Genomic DNA, 25,103 nt, shown 5'->3' on the forward strand with positions numbered 1-25,103 from the left:
GCCCTGCATGTGTGTGATGATGGCCTTGAAGAAATATTGTGTTGTCATAAGCAATAATCCTTAACAGCATCTACAACGCATTGCCATGCCAAGTTCCTCTCTTTGGGCGTCGTCTTGTTACACTTATGGCGGTTGTTTGGACGCCCAATATGCTAGTCGTGAATAATATGTTACGAGGATGTCAAACTCGTATTTATTATTTAATTTTGACATTGAATAAATGTACTTTTCACTCACTGTGGTTTATTATTCACGTCTCCCATTTGGTTGAACTTGTCATAGCCAGCCCCTCCTTATTCAGTAGCAATACATAAATTATTTTAATAAATATTTTTCATAACACTCTCAAATACATGACTTTGTTATGTAATTCAAAATATAACAACAGGTATATCAACTTTGTGCAATAAATCATGTTAAAGAGAAATGTTATTTAAGTCTAAAATAAGCTAAATCTATGCCAAAAGTCAAACATTAGGATTACACGGGGTATGCTTAAAGCTCAAGACAGTGGTGTGTAACCTGTAATTAACATCTAAAGCTATTGACTGCATCGTCAATTGCAGGTGCTCGTTGGTGCATTCTGGGAAGTCTCGTTGCCGAGATAAACAAATGTCTGACACCAAACACGATTTTGTTTATTTATTTTAATGTTTTGTCGCGTTAACTGAATTTTAGAGACATCAATTTCCCAAAAATATGGCTTCAAGAACAAAAGGAGGAAAGGGTGCTAAAGGCCATGACCACCACAATCATCAAGCTCAAAGTGATGTTCCAGAAAAAATGGAACAACCTCTTGATGAACAAGAACTGGAATCACTTTATGCCTGGGTTGATAGTATTCCACTTTCAAGACCAAAACGAAATATCGCTAGGGATTTTTCAGATGGAGGTAATTATATAAAATGAATCAGTTACAAAACCAATGAATTTATCTAACTGTATAGATTTTAAAAATGTAAGTACCAATACCTTTTTAAAAGAAATTGAATGCCTGACAGGGGATAAATGCTTTGCTGTGTTTCATTGAAATTGCCAGGCTTTTCAAATGTATCAAGCCAAATAGCAAAGAATGAATTCTGGCTTCTTGTTTAAAATTCTATTTTAAAAGATCTATGCTATCTCAGTGTCTGTTGTAGCTGGAAAAACTTAATCACTTAATTGACTCTAAAGTCCTTTAGCTAGCTGTACCATTATTCTGGCAAAACATTTATTCATTGTTTTGGCATTCTGAAACATTGTTTATGAATTTTTATGGGATTCTGGCACAGTGTTTATACATTGTTATGGCATATTCTTCACTAGTGCTGTTCCTTGAAGTTATAAAATGTAACTTCCCCAATTATGTTGGGATAACCGTCCCACCGGCCAATGCATTTCAACAGAAAAAGGACAATTGGCTGCAAATGAACAGGTACATTTATATGGTTAGTGGTAGTGGTAAAATACCATTGAACATGTAAGTAACGCAGCCCTAATTGGAATGAACAATAATTGACATGCAATGTTTGTTTTTTTACTGTCTTTATCAAGTTTAGATATGAAGAAGTGATTGAAATTTCAAAATATTAGACAGTGATTTTTTTTTATATATTACAAATTAAAATTATAGTATACACATGTATATAATTATAACAAAATGCTTCACCATCTGGAACTGATACTGCCACCTATGGATTTTGAGTGAATTAAGAACATTACGTGTAACAGACTAATTCAAATTATCTTTACCCAGAAAATTTATAAGTATTTTAAAAATATTCATTGGTGAATTTTACGCCTGATATATACAAAATCATATAATTATATGTATGGCATACATTGTACATAGAAGGATTAACACAACAAAGATGTTACTACTTCAATTTGCATATGAAATTATGAATGTCTAGCACTGAGCCCTCTACATGTAATTTGTTTTTGAGGTTTCAAGCACTTCATCTAGTAATGCATGGTTTTGCAATGCTATAACTCTTATGTCAATCAAAGAAGCTGGATCAATACCTGTTACTTTGGAAAAATGATGCTATAAAATGAGTCTATCTTTATTATTATTATTATTATTATTATTATTATTATTATTATTCGTTAGTTTTTATTACATATATATCTAAAAAAAGAAAGAATGTTCATCATAAAAATGAGTCATTGAAATTGGACCTGAATGCTTACATAACTTTTTGGCAAACAAAATTGTATCAAGCCCTGCTATACGAAATTGAGAACTTGAACAAGCACTGTAAATGTTTTACCTGCTGGCTTGAGCTAATTTTTACCACTTCAGTCTTTGTCATACCTTAAACACTTACTATCTCATGCTATTCACTGTTCAGGTTTCTTCTTTATAATATGCACATGTTTCTATATACATTGTACATATATACCGGGCATAATACCATACATATTGAAAACCGACAGGATTCAGCTTTGGAGATGGCATCAGTTTTAAAGGGCTTTTTTGCTTTTAAATATTGAAACCTTGCTAAAACTGTGCATTACTAAAGATCAATTTACAAATATTGAAACCACATTCATTTTGGGCTGTATGAAGAAAGGTTTGCTGGTGATGAGCTGTAACAATTATGGTTCATTTCAATTCTTTGCCATAACCATACCTATTTTGCTTGGATTTCTGATCTTTTTTACTACACGTCTATATACATATATATATCAAAATTAAATGTGTGGCTAAATATAGTTTATAGAAACTGTAGGAATTTGTTGAAACAAGACTTTGCTTTCTGTTGCATTTTGCTATTTCGCTACTATATTAATTTTCTTATTCATTTTTTGCAGTCATAAATATATGTAGTTTCTGAATTTGTAATTCTAATTGCTAAAAAACCTTTCTCAAGTTCTATGAATGTTGGTCTCAATATTTGTTACTATTTTCTTCCAAGATACCATGCCTTGTCTTTCCCTATGGATACAGAAAGTGAGAGTTTTTTTTAAAGCATGCGAGTGACAAGAAACAATGTGTCCTTTCCCAAGATATTCCCATTATTGCTTTCAGTAAAAGAATACTGTAAGAACTTTTAGAGCATCACATGCATTGGTGATGAAGAAAGAGAGAACTTTAAAATCAAGATCACCTAGTTCATTGGTATTATAAAAAAAAAATGTTAAAACATCATTTATTTCTCATTCCTGTTGTTTTTGAGAGAGGAACTTCAAATTCATGGACAAATGAAATGAACACTACAGTGAACTTAAAACAGACCTGTCCATTATTACTATTTTGGCGAAATAACATAAATAGTTTGTTTCCGGTTCTACTAAAAAGGAGAAAAAAGTATAACAACTTTGTGGGGGAGAAATACAAAAATTGGGGTCAGGTTGAACAAATAATGGGGTCAGTCGGGAAACTGGAAACAAATGTTTATGGTAACGCCTTATGTGAATAATAGTTGGACTTAATACCTTTACAGTGTACATATTTTGTAAAATATTTAGCATCTGTCATCAATATTTGTGCCAGAAACACACTATTGTCAATGTATGCTACCTTTTCAGTTCAAGTTGCAGAAATAGCCCATTTTTTCTTTCCGAGTTATGTGGAAATGCATAACTATACGCCCGCAAATAACACTGGTGGAAAGTTGGCTAACTGGAATGTACTAAACAAGTGAGTAAAAATCGGTCGATTCTGAGGGAGATAACTCATCATGCAGCAAATGGGTGTGGCTCACTGGCTATTGTATTGTTATATTGATACGCAGCTCTTGTTCTTGTTAACTTGTTGTCATTTCTGCAACCACAGTGTTTTTTCCCACCATTTTTGGCATGGTTCCCATTGGGAAAAAGATACTTTTTTTTTCTAAATTCTAGAAATAATCAAGAATTAGAATGCTTGAAAAAAGGCACAGGAAAGATACGTTACTTTATTTTTTTGATGAAAACATGAATTCTTCCATACAAACACATTATGGGAGTCTGATTTCAGACTAAATAAAAATTTTAACTTGTTCTATCTTTATCTGGAAATTTTCCTATTACTACTGGGGAAAAAAGTAACTGTTTTGGCATTGGGAACAATCTGAAATAACACTAATCGATATCTCTTTTCTAGCTTTTTTTCTATTTTTCTAGCCTTTGAGATATTCATTTATTATGTTTAAATAAACACTTCAATTATGATAACGTTCTGTGAACATTTGATATCTATTTTTTTGAAAAAAAAAGGAAATTATTACCCTATATTTAATGCAATGGAAAATGGTTCGCATTTTTTTTTGGTTGCAAAGATTTTTTTACATATTTTCTGCTTTAAGTTCCTTCAAACTTTTGCACTTTAAGCTTAATAGATTTTTAACTAATTGTTATTTCTTGATAACTTGAAAACAATTTAAACACAAGGGACGATTGTGAAAATTTGTGTGTTTGTGTGTAAATTTGTGTGTATGCATATCAACTTGTTATTTCACATCCTGATTATTTTTTTCTGATGTGAAGGAATTGGGCTGTGGTTTTTTATTGACCAGACTGGACAGTGTGAAACCTAATGCTTTGGTCCTTCAATAGTAATTAGTGGTCAAACTATATTTTGTTCAACAGGATGGCAGTATTTTTCAAATCTGCTGTACATTTATTTCGGTAATTCAGTACTCAGCCATTATTGATTTGCATCAGGTGAAACAGTATATTTAGACAGAGGCTAGGCCAGTAGACAAAATCTATGCTCAGCTGGTTATTGTGTTATTATTTTACATATTTGTACGCCCTTTTCTATTTTTACAGTCCAATCAAAACACTCATATCCTTAGACACGCCTCAGTGATTCCATTCAGCCTATTAATCAGTTATTTTTACAGTCCAATCAAAACACTTCTAATCTTAAACTTAAATGAAATCTAGGGTGGTTACTGAATACAGCCCCAGGGCAGATCACAGAATTATGTTAAGGTTCATTTCCATCATGTCGTTTAACAATATTGAGGTATGAAAGTTAAACAGTTCTATCTCCTTCTGTTTGTAATGGCACATAGAACATTTTGGCTTCCGACCCTCAATATACACCAAATTATGACAGTTTGCGTACCAAAAGGTGATTGGTGTTTCATCTAGGTAGATCCATCTTCAATTCTCCAAGAGAAGACGTTTACATTTACTTTGTTAGGTGAAGGTGCACTCAACAATTTCTTGTAGAGATGCAGACTTCATAGTGACCAAAAGGACAGAAGCAGATCACATTTTTACCATTGCTGAGTTTTTGTCCATCATTTGTCATCCGGTAGTTTAGTGCTCATTGTGAGAAATAATCGTTGTTTTGCGAGTGCTCTCGTTTTGGCTAGCATTTCTTCAGGACAAATCACATACTCCACTTGATGTGTTCATGGGAATCAGACAAGCATGGTATTCTATTCAGGCATAAAACTTAATTTCTAAACCTTGGCTTGTTTCATTAATTTTCAGTGCTCGTAGCTGAAATTGTTAGACATTTTTTCGCAAACGAAGGAATTGTAGAATTACACAACTATACAGCTGCTAATGCAACGCCTAAAAAGAAGGAAAATTGGTACTATTTAAACAGGTAAATTACTTGAGGAGCATTGTTTTTAGTTCATCTTCTTTTTTTGAGGAAAAAGACTAGGTATTAACACTGTTGTAATAGCCTTGGCGTTGTTATCACCAGCGTGCAAACACTTTAAAGCTGCACTCTCACACTTTGACTGTTTTGACAATTTTTAAAAGAAAATAATCTTGGAATGAGCCAATTTTATTGTTAATGTCTTGAAACCAATGATACAAGACTGCTGACAGAGGATCTGATTGCAGTTTTTCATATCTAGTTCGAAAACTGATGTTTTAAGGCTTAAAGCCTTACTATCGCTTTAAGAAAAATACAGTTGAGATCTGTTCTATTGTGAGTCATCATATATGACTGAATTAAAGGCATTGATGCCAAAATCAGCTGATTCTGAGACAAAACCTAAAAAAACTGTCAAAACTGTCAATCTGTGAGTGTGCAGCTTTAAACTTAAAAAACAAAAGAGCGTTGGCGTTTGCTATGCAGCGGTCATGTTAACACGCAGCATTGTGAAGGTTTTTAACATTTTTAGAATGTGGCTGTTAGTGTGTGAATTTTGTGATGACGTAGTGTTAATTCATTTTAGTTAATTTTGCTTGCATGCTCAATTTCTAAACAGATAAATGTAGCAATTTAGTGATCATTACAATCAGATTATTACATAAAAAATAATAATAAAAAAAAGATTTCGTTTGACCTTGGATATCTATCTTGATATTATATTTCAATATACTTATAAATAATGATGTTTTAAGCATTTTGCCGAGTGCTTGGACTTAGGCTTAAATGTTGAGGTTTTTTATTTATGTATTTTCTGTCTTGCTTTTCATATTGTTATTTAAAATATTTACGTAGAAAACAAAATCCTTTCAATGTTTGGTCGATATCATTTCGTTACTAACAATTTGAGAACTCTTTTATATTATCTTGTTCAAAGTAAATTTTGGTGTCGGTGTTGTCTTTAACAGTGTCAGTGTGCAAAAACTTGAACCTCTTGTTTTACACAAAACAATTTGGGATATTCAGATGAAACTTCATACACAAGATACTCAAATGAAATTCATACTGAAACTTCATACACAAGATATTCAAATGGAACTTTATAAACAAAATATTCCAATAAAACATTGTACACAAGATATTCCAATGAAACTTCATACACAAGATACTCAAATGAAACTTCATACACAAGATACTCAAATGAAACTTCATACACAAGATACTCAAATGAAACTTCATACACAAGATACTCAAATGAAACTTCAAACACAAGATACTCAAATGAAACTTTGTACACAAGATACTCAAATGAAACTTCAAACACAAGATACTCAAATGAAACTTTGTACACAAGATACTCAAATGAAACTTCCTACACAAGATACTCAAATAAAACTTCAAACACAAGGTACTTAAATGAAACTTTATACACAAGATATTCCAATGAAACCTCCTTCACAAGATACTCAAATGAAACTTTGTACACAAGATACTTAAATGACACTTTGTACACAAGATACTCAAATGAAACTTCCTACACAAGATATGCAAATAAAACTTCAAACACAAGATACTCAAATGAAACTTCAAACACAAGATACTCAAATGAAACTTCAAACACAAGGTACTTTAATGAAACTTTGTACACAAGATACTCAAATGAAACTTCAAACACAAGATACTCAAATGAAACTTTGTACACAAGATACTCAAATGAAACTTCCTACACAAGATACTCAAATAAAACTTCAAACACAAGGTACTTAAATGAAACTTTATACACAAGATATTCCAATGAAACCTCCTTCACAAGATACTCAAATGAAACTTTGTACACAAGATACTTAAATGACACTTTGTACACAAGATACTCAAATGAAACTTCCTACACAAGATATGCAAATAAAACTTCAAACACAAGATACTCAAATGAAACTTCAAACACAAGATACTCAAATGAAACTTCAAACACAAGATACTCAAATAAAACTTCAAACACAAAATATTGAAATGAAACTTCATACACATGATATTCAAATGAAACTTTAAATGAAACTTGTAGCAATGATGCCAGACACAATATGTACATCATGTGAAGCAAAGCCCATACCTCAGGCTTTAAAATTTGATAGGAAGCTCTTGTCTTTCATGTGTAAATTTAAGTTCCATCAATGTACTTACATGTAGTTATAACGCTTGCTTCATACTTTTTACTATCTGTGAAATTCAATTACATTTTAATGAACTAATATTTAATGAGGGATACTGGTATTTTATATGATTTTAGATTCTATCCTGCTGTTAAAAATGAGCAGTAAAGTGGTACTTAGTTATTGAACGATTTACATTTTTATTATGATTAGATATCCAAAGTAGCAATTGCATATATTTTAATAATAAAACAATGGAGCAATAAAGATTATTATACAAATTTATCCTTTGATCAATATTTCATAGATTTATGATAGCAAATTTATGTCATCAATTAAGAGCTTTTATACATTTGTTTATTGATAAAACATGTATTAAATTGTATTCAAGTAGTTCATAAATTCAGTATGGCTGCACATTAGATATATTGTTTGAAATCAAATGAAAGGGTATAGAGATTTTTATCTTTGAATTGAATTAAATGTTTACATTAAAAATGAAAAACAGCATAACCTATTAAAGTCTTTGTTAAACTTTTAAAATTTCATGATTTGCAATGATTGATTATAATAAAAACTTAATGAAGCATTGATAAAAATCTTTATTTTGCATTGAATAAAAGTTATACATTTCACCCTTGAAAAAATCCCACACATGTACAAAATATTACAGAAAAGTGTTTGGAAAGATGAACTTCGAGCTCGCGGACGACGTTATCAACGATTTGGTGTGCTGCAAGCAGGGGATGATCGAGAAAGTCCTGCTCATGCTGCAGGTGAAGATCAAACGAGCCCAGTACGCCCGCCAGCACCAGTCTGATAAGCCCGAGGCTGACCAACACACAAGTAGTAAGATCAGATAAGATAATATGAGATAAGCTAAATTTGATTTCCAAAAATGTTATTTATGACATGTAAATCACAATATTTAAGAATGCTAGAAAATAAATCAAATCAGTAATGAAATTTGTAATGCAAATAAAGTCTAATTCTGATTGTTCAAAAGCAAATAACAAAAGCTCACTGGATCAATATACTTAATTAAACATGTTTCCCCTGTTTCATTGGTATTCATCAGATTATAGGGCCAGTTCAGAAGTTTGTTTAAGCTTACAACATTGTTAGTATCATCGTTGTCAACTTTCAAATCGTTACTGCTCTGGAAGTTTAATGGATACACTTGTGATATCCTGTATTTCTAACAAGATTGGAGACAACTGTTTGAGCTCTTATGACTTGTTTATATTTTAATATTATAGCACATCATCAAATAGTTCACATTTAAAAGTTAACAACGATGTCGTTAATCACATTGTTAACTTTAAGTAAGTTCTTAACAATCAGCCCAGTCTTATAGATTTATTGATAAAATAAATTTATTATTATTATTACTCAGTTACATAGCTGAACTGAAGAAACTGATAATGTCTTCTATTTCCATATTGTACTTTGTTTCAATTATGTGCAATCCGTATTAATTGAGAGGTTCAATGGTTGCTCCAGTACACTTTAATTGGGCCAATTGTTCAGATCTTTGTAAAGTTAACAACATTAGTAACAGCATCAAAGTTAACTTGAAAAGATGATGTATTTTATGAAGTGATAATTTAAACCTTGTAGAATTCTGCACTTAAGAGGCTCAATTTCATTGTGAAATCAACCAATCCATATGAATTGTTACATCACTGGTGAGTCTGTCTTTAACTATGTATAATTGTCTATCTTCTTAACACCAGTGTCTCCGGGCCGAAAGGATGGCAGGACAATCAAGGTTGGAATGGACGACACCAAAGGACGCTTGAAGACAAAACAGTGAGTTTAACGAAGCCTTTTTATATACCTTTAATATACAGGCTTACTAGTTTGACCTTTGAACAGGCTGTGAATGATATTATGGTTATGAGACCAAGGTCGTTATTCACTGAATGTTTTGAGTCTGAGTTTCAGACTCAGGCTCAGAAAACTGAATTCTTAAATGTTTCATAGAACTTATTTTGAGTAAGATGTGTGTCTGATTATATAGAACAGATTATTCATCACACATTAATCATAAGTCAGTCTATCTGAAACATTCTGGGTCCATATTCACATACGTCCTGAGTCTGAGTTTCAGACTCAGACTCAGAAAATTGAATTCTTAAATGTTTCAAAATATCTATTATAGAATTGTTTTCGACAAAAGATGAGTGCCTGATTGTAGTCTTACAGATAATTTGAAAAACATACATTAATTTTTTAACATCTTTGCTCTGATGATAGCATTTTTACAATTTAATTGAAATTAAGCTTTTCTGAATCTGAGTCTCAAACTGAATATGGGCCCCCAAGGATTCTAACATTCAGGAATAATCCTGAAATCTGATTGAGAGCTTCGATTGGCAGAGTATTGTACAGTTATAAAGATTGTTTTTTGCTGGAACATATGCATCAAAAACAGACGGAAGAACCTTGTAAAGAATATAAATAACTGTTTCAAAACAATTTCAAAAGGTGTGTACAACCCTTTACCCTTATAGGGACACAAATCCCTAATACTCAGATAGAACCCATCAATTTTTTCAGGATTGATAATTATTAGCTGTAAGAACCAGGATACTGATATAGTTTAAAGAGACTGTTTTGGGGTTATAAATTTGAGGAGTTTATGTTTTTGCATTATAAAATGAAGCAATAAGTTAATCATGAAAGCCCAGACAAGTTTTATTGCCGTCTATAGTTTTTTTTTTTTTTTCACCTGCAAGTAAGACTGTTCTATGTTAGTGCTGTTTCACCACTACAGAAATGCATGTCATTGATTTTAGTCTTTTGCAGGATTGTTTAATTGCTGAATTTGAACTAAAAAATGCTTGTTATAAACACTGCAAACTTATTTAACTGTTTAATTTCATTTGCTCATTAAAAGCATAAATTTACTAATTATAGTATTGGAAATTGTATAAATGATAATGTTCTTTCAAAAATACTTCAGAAATTAAAATAATTGCTATTGACATACCAGCTAATGATAAATATAGTTTTAAATTACTTCTTTTTATGCCAATAGGAATAATAAAAGTTCATTTTTTAAAGAAGAAAATTTACCTTTTAAAAATAATTCATTATTTGGATTACTTTTGCTTTACATCATGTTATTTTGTTTCATGACCTCAGGGATGTAGACAAACTGTAAGCTGTGCTCTTGTCCCAGTATTTCCTGATCACTTTCATCACCCCAAATTTCACATCTCTATAGATATTTCCCCATCCAGTTCTCACATATGTCTCTTTTGAACAATTGAGCATATGAATCCCCCCATTCTTGGTTTTCCTCCATTTCCACTAGTCACAAAGATTCCTTTTACAGTTTATATTTTTTAATCTTTTGGCTATCGTAATCATGCACATATTTGGTTGACCTGTTGATTTAGGATGAAATGCCTAATTTCTTTCAGTTTAACCGACTAATAAAAAGTAGATTAAAGTATAGCCACTTAAATTGTTCTATAGGTGAATAATCCTACATACTTTAAATGTCTAAAAAATATGTGTTTTTGTACATTTAATTGGTGTTGTTTTTTAACTCACACTGAATTTTATGAATTGACATTAAGTAGTTTAGATTTAATATTGTTATCTACAGAAATAATTTTATCTATTATACATTTTACAAAATATTGTTTTATTGATCATCTGTTTTTTTAAGAAAAAATGTATATAAGGTATTGTCATAGCCTTGTGGTGCATACAGGAAGAGCAGAACTTTGACTTAAATAATTTGTGGATGAGTTATGCCCCTTTTTTACTAAATTGCAACTGACGAGCATTTGCATTCCTTCTGTGGCGTTTTCATTTAGATTTTCTTTGTTATTGTAAATTTAATGCTTTAGTGTAATGATGAGTATTTTAAAAATGGTTGAAAATGGTAAAATTGTTTATCTTAATTTAGGTTTATGAAAGATATTGATACCATGTAAGTTGAGAAGTATTTTACCTTCCATAAATTTATCCATTTGGGTGTTGTTTAATTTCCCGTAACATTCCAATTGATTTTTAATCAAATATATATTCTTTTGTTTCTTTTCTTTGCAATGTTTAACACATTTCCAAACAAACAAACCTTTTTGGGTTGACCAAAAAACGAAAGTTTAGATTGGTCCCTTAACAAACTTAGTTCTATCAAAATATATGGTGTAAAACTGTGACAATATAAGTAAAATGAGGAAACAGGTACAAGCCTTCTTTTAGTTCATTTCATGTGCAATGCCTTATATCAGAACAAGAATACCAAAAACAAAGTGTATGTTTTCTGACATTCTTCATGCGTCCCATACATCTTCAAATTACAATAGTCTTCCCAACACACTGTAAATACTCATCTAATTTTTATACTCGTAGACCGATTGTTTCAAAGAACAAACTGGATTTTCGCTTTCCGATAAAGTTACGGAAGTGAGTATGACAGTTTGGGTGTGTGCTCTAAGTCTAGAGGTCCAGTATTTGTAGAAATTATTTTTATTCAGTATTTTATTATACATTTTCATTTTTCATAAACATTGCTAGTTGTTACAATGAATTGGTCAAATATAAATTGAAAGTGTGATATTATGAAAAGAAATTGATAAAAAAATATATATAAAAAAAAAATCAAAAAAAATCAATCTTTCTGATAAGATTTACCAAACATTGTGTGTAAATTCTTTATAACTTAACTGCATGTATTGTTGAATAGAAAATATGGTAGTGAAAAAATTATTATACCATATATGTAGAAAATGTTGCTATTTTCCAGTGAAAAGCCAGTTATAGCAAAGGGCAGTAGTAAAAGGCATGTAAATTTTGAAGAAAAGGAGAAAATTAGGTAGCAGTCACTATGTCATAATTCATTAGGAAGCAGTCACTATGTTGTAATCAGGTCATCATTGTGAACACAAAATATATGAAATGACGGCTTTCACGCTTCATCAATTTGCAATTAACTCACAAAGCTTATATCAAGTGATTCTGTAAGCAATCAGCATTCGTCACAATCTGGGTAAAAGAAATATGTTTATTATATACTATCCAGTGGTTATAAGAGATTTATCGGTGAAATAAAATTGATATTTCACTGTTTTAAAGAGTGAAAATATCACTTTAATATTTTTCACTGTTTTGAACTTTTATCCTGCTCTCAGTTCCACATCAAAAGAAATATTAATTTTGGTGCTCACTCAGTGAAATATATTATGATCTTACTCTGAAACAAACAATATTATCCTCTAGTATATATATTTAAGTTACAAAAAAAAAATCCTTTATTTTTTTTATTTCTTTAAATGAAACTAAACTCATCACACACAGTGCATAGATCTTAGTAACTTTGCATGTATAAACTTCAATTGTTACATAGTCAGTGAGTGACCCTTTAAATTTCATGATACAGAAATCGAAGAATTACCAACTAACAGTCCACAATAACTGAGTTTGGTGTATTTTTTCTTTCTAGATATAGTAACTTTAGTGGTTTCACTCACCAGTAAGTATGGTCCTTCACGTTGGCTGGCATTCTCTGTGCTCTGTATGTTCTTCTAACACATTCCGTTCTATTGGATTGTATTTTTAAAACTCAAAGCCTTATGCATATGTCTTTATGATGGGAATTGTCTCTTAAAATTCTATAAATAGATTTATATGCAAATTTTCTGCACTACTCTTTGGATATGTTTGAAAAACTCTGTTTGTGTATTTTGATGCATGAATGCATTTTCAAAAAAAAACATAACAGTGCTTTATTTGTCCAATATGCACATGATAATGTTGAAATGATTGAAGATTATATTGAGCAGTTGAAGTAATTACCAATTAAGACATAAGAAATAGTTAAGACAAAACTAACTTGAATGTAGAAGGGGTTGGTGGTGATTGAGCCATACAAGTGGGTTCCTCAGCCACTGACGTTTTCACTAGATTGTAAACATGCAATGTAATGTAACATCATGCAAGCAAATATGATTTCTATAACAAAATTGACTATGTAAGGTGTAATTTAATGGACAATGTAATATGTAAAGTTATGGAAATGTGTATAGTATTGCACAATGTAATGTATAATGTAATTGAAAATTAATGTATAATGTCATGTGTTAAGTAATGTGTAATGTACAATGTAATTGGTAATGTGTTATATAGTGTAATTTGTAATGTAATATGTACTGTAATGGGTAATATAATGCAGTGTAATTAATAATGTAATTCATAATGGTATGTATAATGTTATGTATAATGTAATGTATAATGTAATGTATAATGCAATGCATAATGTAATGTATAATGTAATGTATAATGTAATGTATAACATAATGTATACCATGATATAATATTTTATTTTATGTATAATGTAATATACAATGTAAAGAATTATGTTGTGTATAATGTAATGCAATCATGTTAACCAAACAAATAGAGACTACTATAAGCCATCCAGCAGGCATGTCAATATTGGGATCAATATTTCAGGATTGAAGATTATGGGCACACAATTACCCAGCATTACCTAAACAACCGAGGCTGGAGCTCCGGGTACTATTCACGCACACATCTCTGTATTCATGCCCGTTAGCTCCCTTGCTTACCAAGATAGAAAATACAGGCTTTTTCGTATTTAATGAAACAACATCAACATACTTCAACTTGTTAATAATCTAGTGTTTGGAGCAAATTTAATTTGTCTGTTTGTTTTTTTGCATAAAAAGGTCAAGTTGTTATGTGTATAGTCTTAGAACTTTTTTGTACAAAAATACTTATATGTTGGCCATAAGTCAAAAACAGTGATAATCTTAGATGTTCACATAAACATGTTTTGGAGACAATACGCTCCTGTGTAGTAAGTCTGACAACTCTGGCTTTAATAGTAATTAAGTTATGCCCCTTTTTGACTGCACCAGATGCGCATAGGCATCCCCGAGCAATGCTCTTGTTTCAACAAGTTTTTAAGCTACATTCTCACAAATTGACCATTTTAACTTTTTTATGTTTTGTCTTTGAATGAGCCAATTGTTGTGCAAAGGTCGTGAAAAGAGTGATGTAAGACTGCCGGCAGAAGAACCAGCCACAGTTTTTCAGATTTGTGTTTGAAATGTTTTATATGGCTTTTCTTAAGAAAAACACTTCAAGAAAAATGAATTTTCGGCAGTTTTCCAATAATTAAGATCTTTTTTATAGTAAGTTATCTTTTATGACTGAAATGAAGGCATTGATGCAAGATCAGCTGATTCTGAGACAAAAATTTAAAAAAAATGTCATACCTGTAAATTCATGAGAATGCAGCTTTAAAGAATTTTTAGTTCACCATTTTGGATTCAGTAATTTTGTGTGATTCTTGATTCCTCAACTGTATTCAAACACAGATATCCCACAATAATGGTCATTTATCAGTGTATTCAAGTTTGTTGTCCATAAAAAAGGACAACGTATTTCAAGGTCAAATGAAATATGGCAAGGGAGCTAACTTGTATGCTTTGTGTTAAGCATTTTTGTTCATTTGACGTTTTGGACTGGTGTAATGCAGAAGTGTTTGTATTTTTGAATGTTAATGGGAGTGCTTTTTTTAAAAGTTGTTCACTTAGCTACTTAGGGATGCCTTTGTTAATCGATGCTTGGAAGTTGGAAAACTGTATTATAATGTGGCGTAATAATGCTCATGACATAAAAAACGACAAATAAGTTTAATTCGATGTATGTGTTGCTTTTTCTCTAATATTATTCTAGACTGTATCATTTTAGAATCCTTGAGGAGTCTTTTTACAATTTTTGGTATTGGCAGAATATAACAATGTCCATATGATAAGAAAAAGTTTCCTTCATTGTGGCTATGTATATGTTTTGAAAAATGAGGCCTTTTATTACCAATCACTCTGTAGATGATTATGTCTCTGTATAATACAGTAATGTTTAACGTGGTGATGGCCAGATAATCAGCTAGTTAACGGTAGGATCCCCCCCCAAAAAATAACTGTAAGCTGACTAAAATCATTAAATGCAAACTTATAGTGCTGTAATGTTTTTTCTTAAAATTGTATTGAATTTTACAATATATTTCACAAAACAACCTAATACTTTTTCTTCTTTTTTGAGTCATTCTTTTTCATACTTATTTTCAGCTGACGAGTCATCTATTATATCCAATAGAACAGTAAAAGTGTTTTTGACCAACTTGTTATGGATTACAATAGCTTCAAGAAACAGCGTTGTCACTTTGTTTCAGGATAAACATTTCATTCAGACAGAACTTATGTTACTTTTAGTAACACGGTCTTACATTTATATGCAATAATTTTGTCTCATATGGCATAAATGTCTGTCCTTAAAAAATGTTTGTTTGCGGTTACCTGACCTCTATAGTAAAATCAGGCCAAAGGGGAAAAAATCCCTTATTATCTACCCACTTCCGAAATAGTAAAATACCCACTCCAGAAATACATTTTCCTAAAATGATAAAATACCCAATCCCAAAATAGCAAAATACCCACTCCAGAAATACATTTTCCTAAAATGGTAAAATACCCAATCCCAAAATAGCAAAATACCCACTCCAGAAATACATTTTCCTAAAATGGTAAAACATCCACTCCTGAAATACACTTTCCTAAAATGGTAAAACTCCTGAAATAGCAAAATACCCATTCCCAAAACAGCCACTCCCAAAATATCCTCTCCAAAAATTACCCTCTTATAATTGTGGGAAGGGTAACTGCATACAAACAATTTCTTAACGTGGCTTTGGTTGGACTTTAAAATGGAAAATGTATTAGGAATGGTATATACATGGATGTCATTACCAGTAACAAGTTAATGTGGTCATTTTATTATCAGGCTTTAGTTTCTTTTTTTATTAATTTATGATGAAGAAAGGTGTTGCACTGTTTTTTTATAACAACAGTGGTTTGGATGTGTTTAAAACTAATGTACTTTACAGACTGCAAGATCAAAAACCAAAGCCAAAGAAAACAGGCCCAGCTGTAATACCGAAGAAACGACCTGGACCGATAGTTGAGTCTGACTCCGTGCCGAGATATGTTGTTGAGGAGAAAGAGCAGGAAGTGCTGTCCCGTGACGAGACGATACAAGTAAGTTTAATCCCATCCCGATTTAACTAAGGTTTCTAACTTTCCCCTTTTCCAGGGTAGAGCACTTTCCCCCTCGACATCGGATTAAGGGCCATTTAGGGGACGTGGACATTGTTCCTAGAATCATGCTGGAGGAACGCGAGCAGGAGCTGCTTGCTAAAGATGAGATGGTCAAGGTCAGTGGAGGCATGGTCTCATCATGCGTCTCATGCACCATTGCGCACCCTGCATGGGATTCTTGTGTACCATTGAGTATCCTGCACAAGTTGCTTGTGAACCATTGCACTACCAGAATGGGATCCATGTGCGAAATTGCACACCCCTGCACAGGATGTTTGTGCAATGCACTGTGTGGTGGTTTTAGTGGTGTGTCTTGGCTACTTGTTGTAGAGTTTTTTTCATTTCGTCCTTGTGCAGTGCTAGTTTGGGACTCAGGCAGACATTACATACAGGCTGCTTGTCGATTAAAAAAGATTTTTACAAATTTTGTAGGAAATCTTCCAGAAATCACCATTCTTCTCTTTCTTGAAATTCATGTGATTCTTGTTCGTTGCAGTAACATATTGTTCTCCTGTCTTCTTGCTGCTATGTATATTGGCTTTTTAGATGTTTGTTATATTACTAAATATTTCATTCATTAATGTAGGCAACATTTTTAGCTGTTTATACTGTAGTGAACTAATACAGAAACGGGCCGTATTTTCAATGCACGTATTGTCCTTTCGATCGTTTGAATCGATTTTCCTTGGTCGTGATACAAATGAGATAGATTTTAAAACAAAGTCAAAATAGGTTTAGTTTTTAATCAGACCGGGTTCATTTGAGTGTTCAAGTTAAAAAAATAACCTCAATTTTTAGCGCTTGTTTTGTATTTGAATAAATTTCTTGAACTTAAAATATTCTGTTGTACACTTGTTGATGAGATTGTTCCATATTAAGCACACTTCGGAGTTCAAATTCACCTAACAGATTTACCACATCTTACTTTGCAATGAAGACTTTTTGTAGACAAAAGATATAAGGATGGTTACCAGGACTTTGTTTAAGTTATCATGTTTCTGTTATAGCATCGCTGTTTACTTTTAAAGGCAAAATATGTTATGATATGCTCATATGTTTAAAAAAAAAGCAGCACAGTTGACACAGTTGTTTCAAAGTGTGTCCATGAATCTTTTAGATTAGTAAAGACTAAAGATTATAGGGTTAACAATGATGACATTAACAACACTGTTGACTTTAACAAAGTTCTGAACATTATTATAGTTATGTTTGCAGTTTAGTATATTTTAATTTAAACTAAATTTTGTAAAAGTGTTATGAAACTTATTATTGTATTATACATGTAATAGTAAAACGCTAGATATATAACTTCATTGTTCACAGTTATTTAGCATTAAGCACAAATTTATTTTTTAACTATTTTTAACCGGGTGCATTACTATTACTGTTAATCAACAGCATTGGTATCTCAGTTTATAATGGCCAAACCAAATTGTGCTTTCTATAACAAGAAAAAGGTAAAAATATAAAAAATGGATGACACCACTAATACAAAATACAACTGTTGCAAGCACTTTAACCTTGCTGCTGTAAAGTTGCCCCATACTTCACTTACACAGTAGTTATCTTTTTCTCGGCTTTCTTTTCATTTAATATGTCTTGGTGATTCTGGGGTTCCTTCTGTATCTAATGATGCAGTAGTGGCACACTTTGTAAGGTCTTAATAAAATCTATTTGTAAAATGTCATTGGTCATCAACTGTGACCATTGATTACTGGTAATAAAAAGAGACCTGAACAAATCGACAATGAGGGCCTAAAATATTTGAATCAGAGTGTTTAAATACAGCTAGTCCATGAATCTGACCTCATTCCTTATCATAACAGGGATGTTTGCATTTAAAGCTGCACTCTCAAAGATAGACAGTTTTGCCAACTTTTTTTTGTTCCGGAATGAACCAAAATTGTTGCACATGTCTAGAAAACAGTGGCATAAAAGTGGTACAATGTATCATAATCAAAGTTTTCCATTTAACTGTTCCAAAATTTATATTAGATAAAAAGTGTTGCTAATACTTGAAAAAAAAATGAATTTGGTAATTTTTCTGACAGATGTGATTTGTTCCATTGTGAGTTATCTTATATGACTGCGTTGAAGGATTTGATGCAAAAAGCAGCAGATTCATGGCCAAAAATTAAAACAAATGCCAAAACTGTCAATTTGTGAGAGTGCAGCTTTAAGCCAGTGCTTAAGGGCACTGGCAATGTTAAACCTACCATCGCTGTCAATTAACAATCTAAATTGAACTAAGACGGCTGTTTTTTTTGTTTGTTTTTTGGCTTCCATTTAATACCTTTCCTTACGAATGTATGGGGAAAGACTAATGTTTGAAATCAGTCATAAGAAATTATAAACCAGTAACCAAGTTGGTTTGGCCAAAATAGTTTGTCAATTATAGTTGTACTTTTTATTAGATCTGCTAGGGTGAAATACGATTTCTATTGATATTGTTGTTTCTTCTGGGGCGTAATAAAGCTACCATTCACGATCAAAGATATTTTTAATTCAGTTTATTTAGAATTAATTGTATTAGGATAAACAGACACATGTCAAAAGTATTGCAATAATATGGTTAATATTTTCTTTTTGCGTAGTTATTTCGGTCTTTGACATAAGTGCAGTTTATTTGTGTGTAGGAAAACAGGGGCGATGCTTTGTTGAAAATAGAAGGTAGGGTAGTCTAGGGTCACTCACCTCCTTCCTTGATTTTTTTATCAACTGGATTGTAGGAGGTGCACTTTGGCGTATTTTTTAGTATGATTGTGTACAAAATTACCAATATCCTTAAAATGTCTAATTACTATTAAAGACAACGATTTAAAGCTATTATATATTTTTCCCTATATATTTTAAATTTTTTTGATTTCTCTGAAAAATGATAGAAAAAGCTATGCCCCTGAAAAAAAGACTAGCGAATTATGATACGAGATTGCGTTAAATAGAATCACATCAATGAATTCCTGTTTTAATAGAAATTTCACCCTGCCAGGTCTTACTAACCTCAACATATTTTTTTAATCTGTGATACTCACCATCTTACTTACCTTTCTAATGCTTTTATATTATAGATATTAAACGCCAAAATATCCCGCTTAGAACACTTACTACACCTGAAAGACATGCGAATTGACGATCTCCAGAATCGAGTGGAATCCACTAGGCCTACGGGGATTCGCAGATGAATTTAATACCTCGTACAGACTTAAAACATGACTCAGGTGTGATATTATATTGGTATACCGAAATTTACTGTAGATAATGCGCTAGGATGGAATAGTACATGTTATTCTCCACTTAGTACATGTATGAACTAAATAATTGGCTGCATACTATAGAACATATTTAGTTTTTATACGCCTGTTTAAAAAAAAAAGGGACATATTATAGTATTATCTGCGGTGTATGGGCTGGCAGGCATTTTGGCAGGAGGGCTTCTTCCAGTATGTTGTCTGCTCATTAACTTTAGAAGGGAGTCAAGCCTCTGCCCAATTATCACAAATTTAGGTTGAAGATCTTGAAATTTATATTTATAAGGCGAAATAAGTTTTACTTGACTTTTCTTATCATTTGTCCTCTGTGTATTATCAATCAAAAAATCATAAAATTCAGTCCATTTGTATTTAAACAGCTTACTAACTATACTTGACATATTTTCTTGACAAAGAAGATATCAACTGCAGGCATCTGGCATCATTCTATTGTGTTAAATTCTCTCTCTGTTATTTACTAGAATGTAACTCCAGAACCATAAATAGGAGAACACTGAAAATCAATTGTGTGAGGTATTAATTTGCGATATTTTGGTTTAAAACAATTTTAAATTTATGCGCTCCATTATTTGATTATATAAGTAGATTGATTCATAAAATTAAAGTTATATTTAACCCTCACCTAATTTAAGCAATCTACAGCTTTTGGTTATAAATAAAACTGCATGCAATCTATATTGGCAACATATTCACTTATTTCGTTCCTTGTTGATACTAATCGCATCCATATACCACCACAATTATTAATGTATAAGTTTCCTATAGAAACTCATATCATTATGGACATTGCCATCATGAAATAGCATCATCACCATAATATAACTCTTGAACTCTCCTTCTATTTTGGACCACATTGAACACAACATCATACAAAATATATGTGTTATATGGCTACATGTTATATGGCATTATGTGTGAGCACTCATATAATATCCTCTATACATTTTGGACACAATTTTATTACGATTCGTAGCACATTTATTTACTGTGCATTTCGCACATTGTAATATTATGAAAACTACAGGGACAAGCTCTGGAACAAGGCATTGTAAAATATTTTGGAAGGCGTTGCATCCTTATGGTCTTTTTTGATGGTCTCTATAGGGATCAGTCTTTGTTTTTACATTGATCATCTTTTGGTGGCTTGTTCAACTTCTTTTGCCAGTTTCATTTCAGATGCCAGGTCCTTGTTTTGTTAGGTTAATCTGAATTATTTTATGTTGATTGTGAAACTACATTATATTCAACACTCTTGCTGGCGTGATGTTACACAACTGTGTGGTCTTGTGTTGTTGTGGAAATTGGAGTACTCGGAGGAAACCAACATGTCCGTCTTAGTGACCACAAACCAAACTTACATATGCCCAAGACTGAGAATCAAACCATTGATGCCTTGGTGAAAAGCAAGTGCTCTCACCAGACAACTGTGTTTTGGAGATATCTTCTCTCTGGTTTGCTGTAAATTGTCAACGGGGAAAACAAGAACCCTGGCATCAATGAGCTGAAGATACTTCAATATTGACATCACTAACTGGATGTTATATTTACTGGTTTTCATCCTTTATAATATATAGTCACTATTATATATTATTTGCTTAAGCAGTTATGTAATGAACATGTTCTCAGCATTGGAGATCGTTATAATCAATAATGGCAGCAGCAGCAGCAGCAGCAGCAGCATATTAATGATGACAATGATCATTATAATAATCAACATAATCATATTGCACTCCCCCACCACCATCATTGCTGACAAAAGCAGTCACTCATCATCATCATCATCATCATCATCATCATCATCATCATCATCATCATCATCATCATCATTATTATGATCATCATTATTATTATGATCATCATCATCATCATCATCATCATCATCATCATCAACATCATCATCAACATAGTCATCGTTGTCATCATGATTGCCTTCGGCGACATCATCATCATTGACAACATCATCATCATTGAAATCATCATTGATCATCGAAATCTTGGTTTATATCATCATTGAAACCACCCACTGCCCTGACCTATTCATTTCCTTTGAAAAGCATTAAATGAATAGTTTTAACCCCCTACCTTGATCATTTCAGATGTTACAGAACAAGGTCCAGAAACTTGAACAACTGCTCACATTGAAGGACATGCGAATTTCAGAACTGACAGAGAAACAATACATCAACTCCACATCATCGAACGGGCCTTCTAACTACGGAAAACACAGAAACTACAACAATCCGCATCAATATGGGGGATATCGATAGATCAGTGTGTTTTATGGGAAATGTTATTTTACAATTGGAAGATTTCGGATTTCATTTAACATCAGGGTAAACTATTGTGATGTCATAAAGGACTTAATGGCTTAATATTGGGAACATACTTTTTCAAAACTCCATCTCACTCATTTACCACATAAAAGGATGATATACTGGTAATATTACTCTTTTCAATAATATATTTCCTCATATGATTTGATGATAAAAACCTTATTTTCAATATTCTGAAGAATATAATTCATGAGCAAAACGTTTTTTTGAGAAACAACTTAAAAATAATAAATTTGAATCAAGTAAAACTGCTTTAGAATTAATTTTTCCAAAAAATATTTACAAATATGTGCTTTTGAAAAAGGTAAAATATATACAAAAAAGCATTTAAAGTATGTTGTTTTGTGGTAAAATGAGTTAAGATTGAGATTTGATAAAAGTATTTTTGTCGCCCCAATATCAGGAAGATACACAAGATTTTTTATGATATCGCGGCCTGATGTAGAACACAGCCTTAATTATAACCATGGGTTGGAAACCGCCATATATGCCTTCGTAGATTATTTGCTCATATCAAGATAATATTTTGGAGACGTCGGCCATCTTCTTTCTAATTGCGCTACATTTATTTCATACATAGTTTATATGTCCATGATTTAAATAAATATTTTGAAGTTGAACATTTAAGACGGTCAGTTTCTGTCAATTTGCATGTTTAAATTTTATTAATTCTTACTATAATCAGAAAAAATCTCTTTGTAACGGTATGTGTATTTGAGAAGAACACATTGAACATATCATATATTTATACATTGTACTAAAATGGTTGATGCACTATTAGCTCAGAATTCTTGCCAAATTAACATGGCTTTATATTGTTATTATGCTTTTTAGGGTATTATTGGTTTTATGTACAGCATGATGGAAATAAGAATCTTAAAGCTACAAGAATTACATAAAAATAATTTCCTTTTTTTTAAACCAGCTTTTATGTTTTCGGTTCATTAAGTGTATTTGCAATACATATATGTCAGTTTTAAACTAATTGTACTCACAAATAACATTAAATCTCGACATTGGTGTGTTCATAATTTATTGTTATGGCTTACGATGTTTTGCTAATAATTAAGTGTCAGAGACATTAATGTTATATAAAAATCTTAGTGAATCAAGTGTGCTTATATTTGTTTTACTCTTGTTTTTTTCTTGAACGTTGAAGATTAAAAATACCTGAAATCATTTTATCCACTTTGGTCAAAAACTGAATTCCAAAAATCCATTATTATTCATATTTTGTAGATGATCTTTAGTACAAAAAAATATTAAAATGTTAATTAATGCTCAGGCCAAAAAAAAAGGTTCTTTGTTTCCAATAACACCTCCCCAAAAATTTGGTAGGTAAGTAGGCATAACTCTTTATCCTACAATTTTGAGAAGCAAGATTCTGTACCGAACCAACCTATGTCAGGGTATATCACAATTGTAGAAGGTTTAAAATTATATACATGTAAATGGTCAAATTTTAACATTTTCACCCAAAATAAATTTGTTTATTTAGAAAATTACAAAAAAACAAACATATATCGATCAAAATGAAAAACAAAACGTGTAGGGTCGGTAGAAAAAAAGGGTGGGTAGTGTTTTAGGAAACAAAGAATACTTTTTTTATGCCTTACAAATATTGTGCTTAAATCAAAATGTATTGCTGCATATATCGCATGTATTTTTTTCACAGTTGGGAATTCTCATGACTTTTTAGTTTAGATTATACTGTGTTATATTTTCATTGACTTGTTATGTAGATAGTATTGTGCCATTACTAAAATATCATTCTTGTTTTCACATCAAGAACTTCATATGCATGTATGTTCATCTCTTCTTGTATTTAATTTCTAGAATAACGCCTAGAAGAGTGGTTTTGCTTACTTAAATCATTTTCCTAACATTTATACCTCATTCATGTGTGCTTTTATACAAAGAGAGAAACAAACCTGATACATTACGGTAGTGTACTGTACTTTACCGTATCATAAGCATACCAAGACAAAACCGTTTACATTGATGTACACACACCTGATGCATTAGAGTATTGAAAATCAACATTTTATTTTAATACTCTTAATTTGTTAGAAAAAATGTTATATTGCGAGGAAAAGGACTTTAAACATTTTTTTTTTCAGAGAAAAGAATGCTTTTAAATTGCAAACATCTGTTTTTAAATCCTCCATATTAAATATTATAAAGTCTCATTATAATTAAAAGAAATATGTGATAGTTTTACTGTTTTGATTAAAGTGAAACTTACCAAGTACGTTTTTGCAACTACTAAAGGATACATGTTTTAATATAAAACGTTTCATAAAAATATTGTATAATATTTCATGTTTAATCTTTTATTTGTGTTGGTTTTTACTTGTTTATTCAAATGTGATATGTTCTTTGCCATCCTTAAAGTTGTAAATACAGTATGAGAAACCGTCCATAATACATTTATTTCACAAATGTTTGCTGTCTTTGTTATTTATTGCATGTGAGCCCCAATTTCTCAAAAGTCCTTAGCATTACACGCTTAAGGCTTATTTGATGAAACCATATTTCTTACTTGAATTTCCGTCTTGAAATTACTAAATCATTGTTGTGATTATAATAAAGATAATTCCCTTTAAAAGTCTGAAAGCCCTTAAGAATGTAAATATTGCACAAATAAAACCAAAACAAAAACAGTGAGCTTAGCCTATTCC

The 25,103-nt window shown here is 31.5% G+C and overlaps 1 protein-coding gene across 16 annotated transcripts; it reads left to right on the forward strand.

Annotated features, from left to right (window-relative positions):
* The first annotated feature begins 577 nt into the window (after positions 1-577).
* On the forward strand, positions 578-24,862 carry LOC128211198 (sperm flagellar protein 1-like). 16 transcript variants are annotated; one of them, XM_052915694.1, is made up of 9 exons: positions 578-892; positions 3,514-3,625; positions 8,351-8,526; positions 9,414-9,489; positions 13,142-13,171; positions 14,152-14,214; positions 16,610-16,760; positions 19,889-20,038; positions 22,186-22,320. In XM_052915694.1, exons 1-8 carry the CDS (start codon positions 700-702, stop codon positions 20,000-20,002), a joined length of 915 nt encoding a protein of 304 aa, XP_052771654.1. In that variant the 5' UTR covers positions 578-699; the 3' UTR covers positions 20,003-20,038; positions 22,186-22,320. The 16 variants fall into 16 exon arrangements, with proteins under 16 accessions (XP_052771654.1, XP_052771644.1, XP_052771649.1 ...); XM_052915684.1 differs by lacking the exon at positions 3,514-3,625 and adding an exon at positions 5,413-5,530; XM_052915689.1 differs by lacking the exons at positions 3,514-3,625; positions 16,610-16,760 and adding exons at positions 5,413-5,530; positions 16,816-16,936.
* The last annotated feature ends 241 nt before the right edge of the window (positions 24,863-25,103 follow it).

This window comes from Mya arenaria, chromosome 12 (genome assembly GCF_026914265.1).
Source record: "Mya arenaria isolate MELC-2E11 chromosome 12, ASM2691426v1".
Taxonomy (NCBI): Eukaryota; Metazoa; Mollusca; class Bivalvia; order Myida; family Myidae; genus Mya; species Mya arenaria.

Coding starts and splice junctions, on each gene's coding strand:
- LOC128211198 (XM_052915678.1), top strand. CDS start 700: ATGGCTTCAAGAACAAAAGGAGGAAAGGGTGCTAAAGGCCATGACCAC. Junction 8,527..9,413: donor GGCTGACCAACACACAAGTA/GTAAGATCAGAT, acceptor TCTTAACACCAG/TGTCTCCGGGCCGAAAGGAT. Junction 9,490..13,141: donor GGACGCTTGAAGACAAAACA/GTGAGTTTAACG, acceptor TTTTCTTTCTAG/ATATAGTAACTTTAGTGGTT.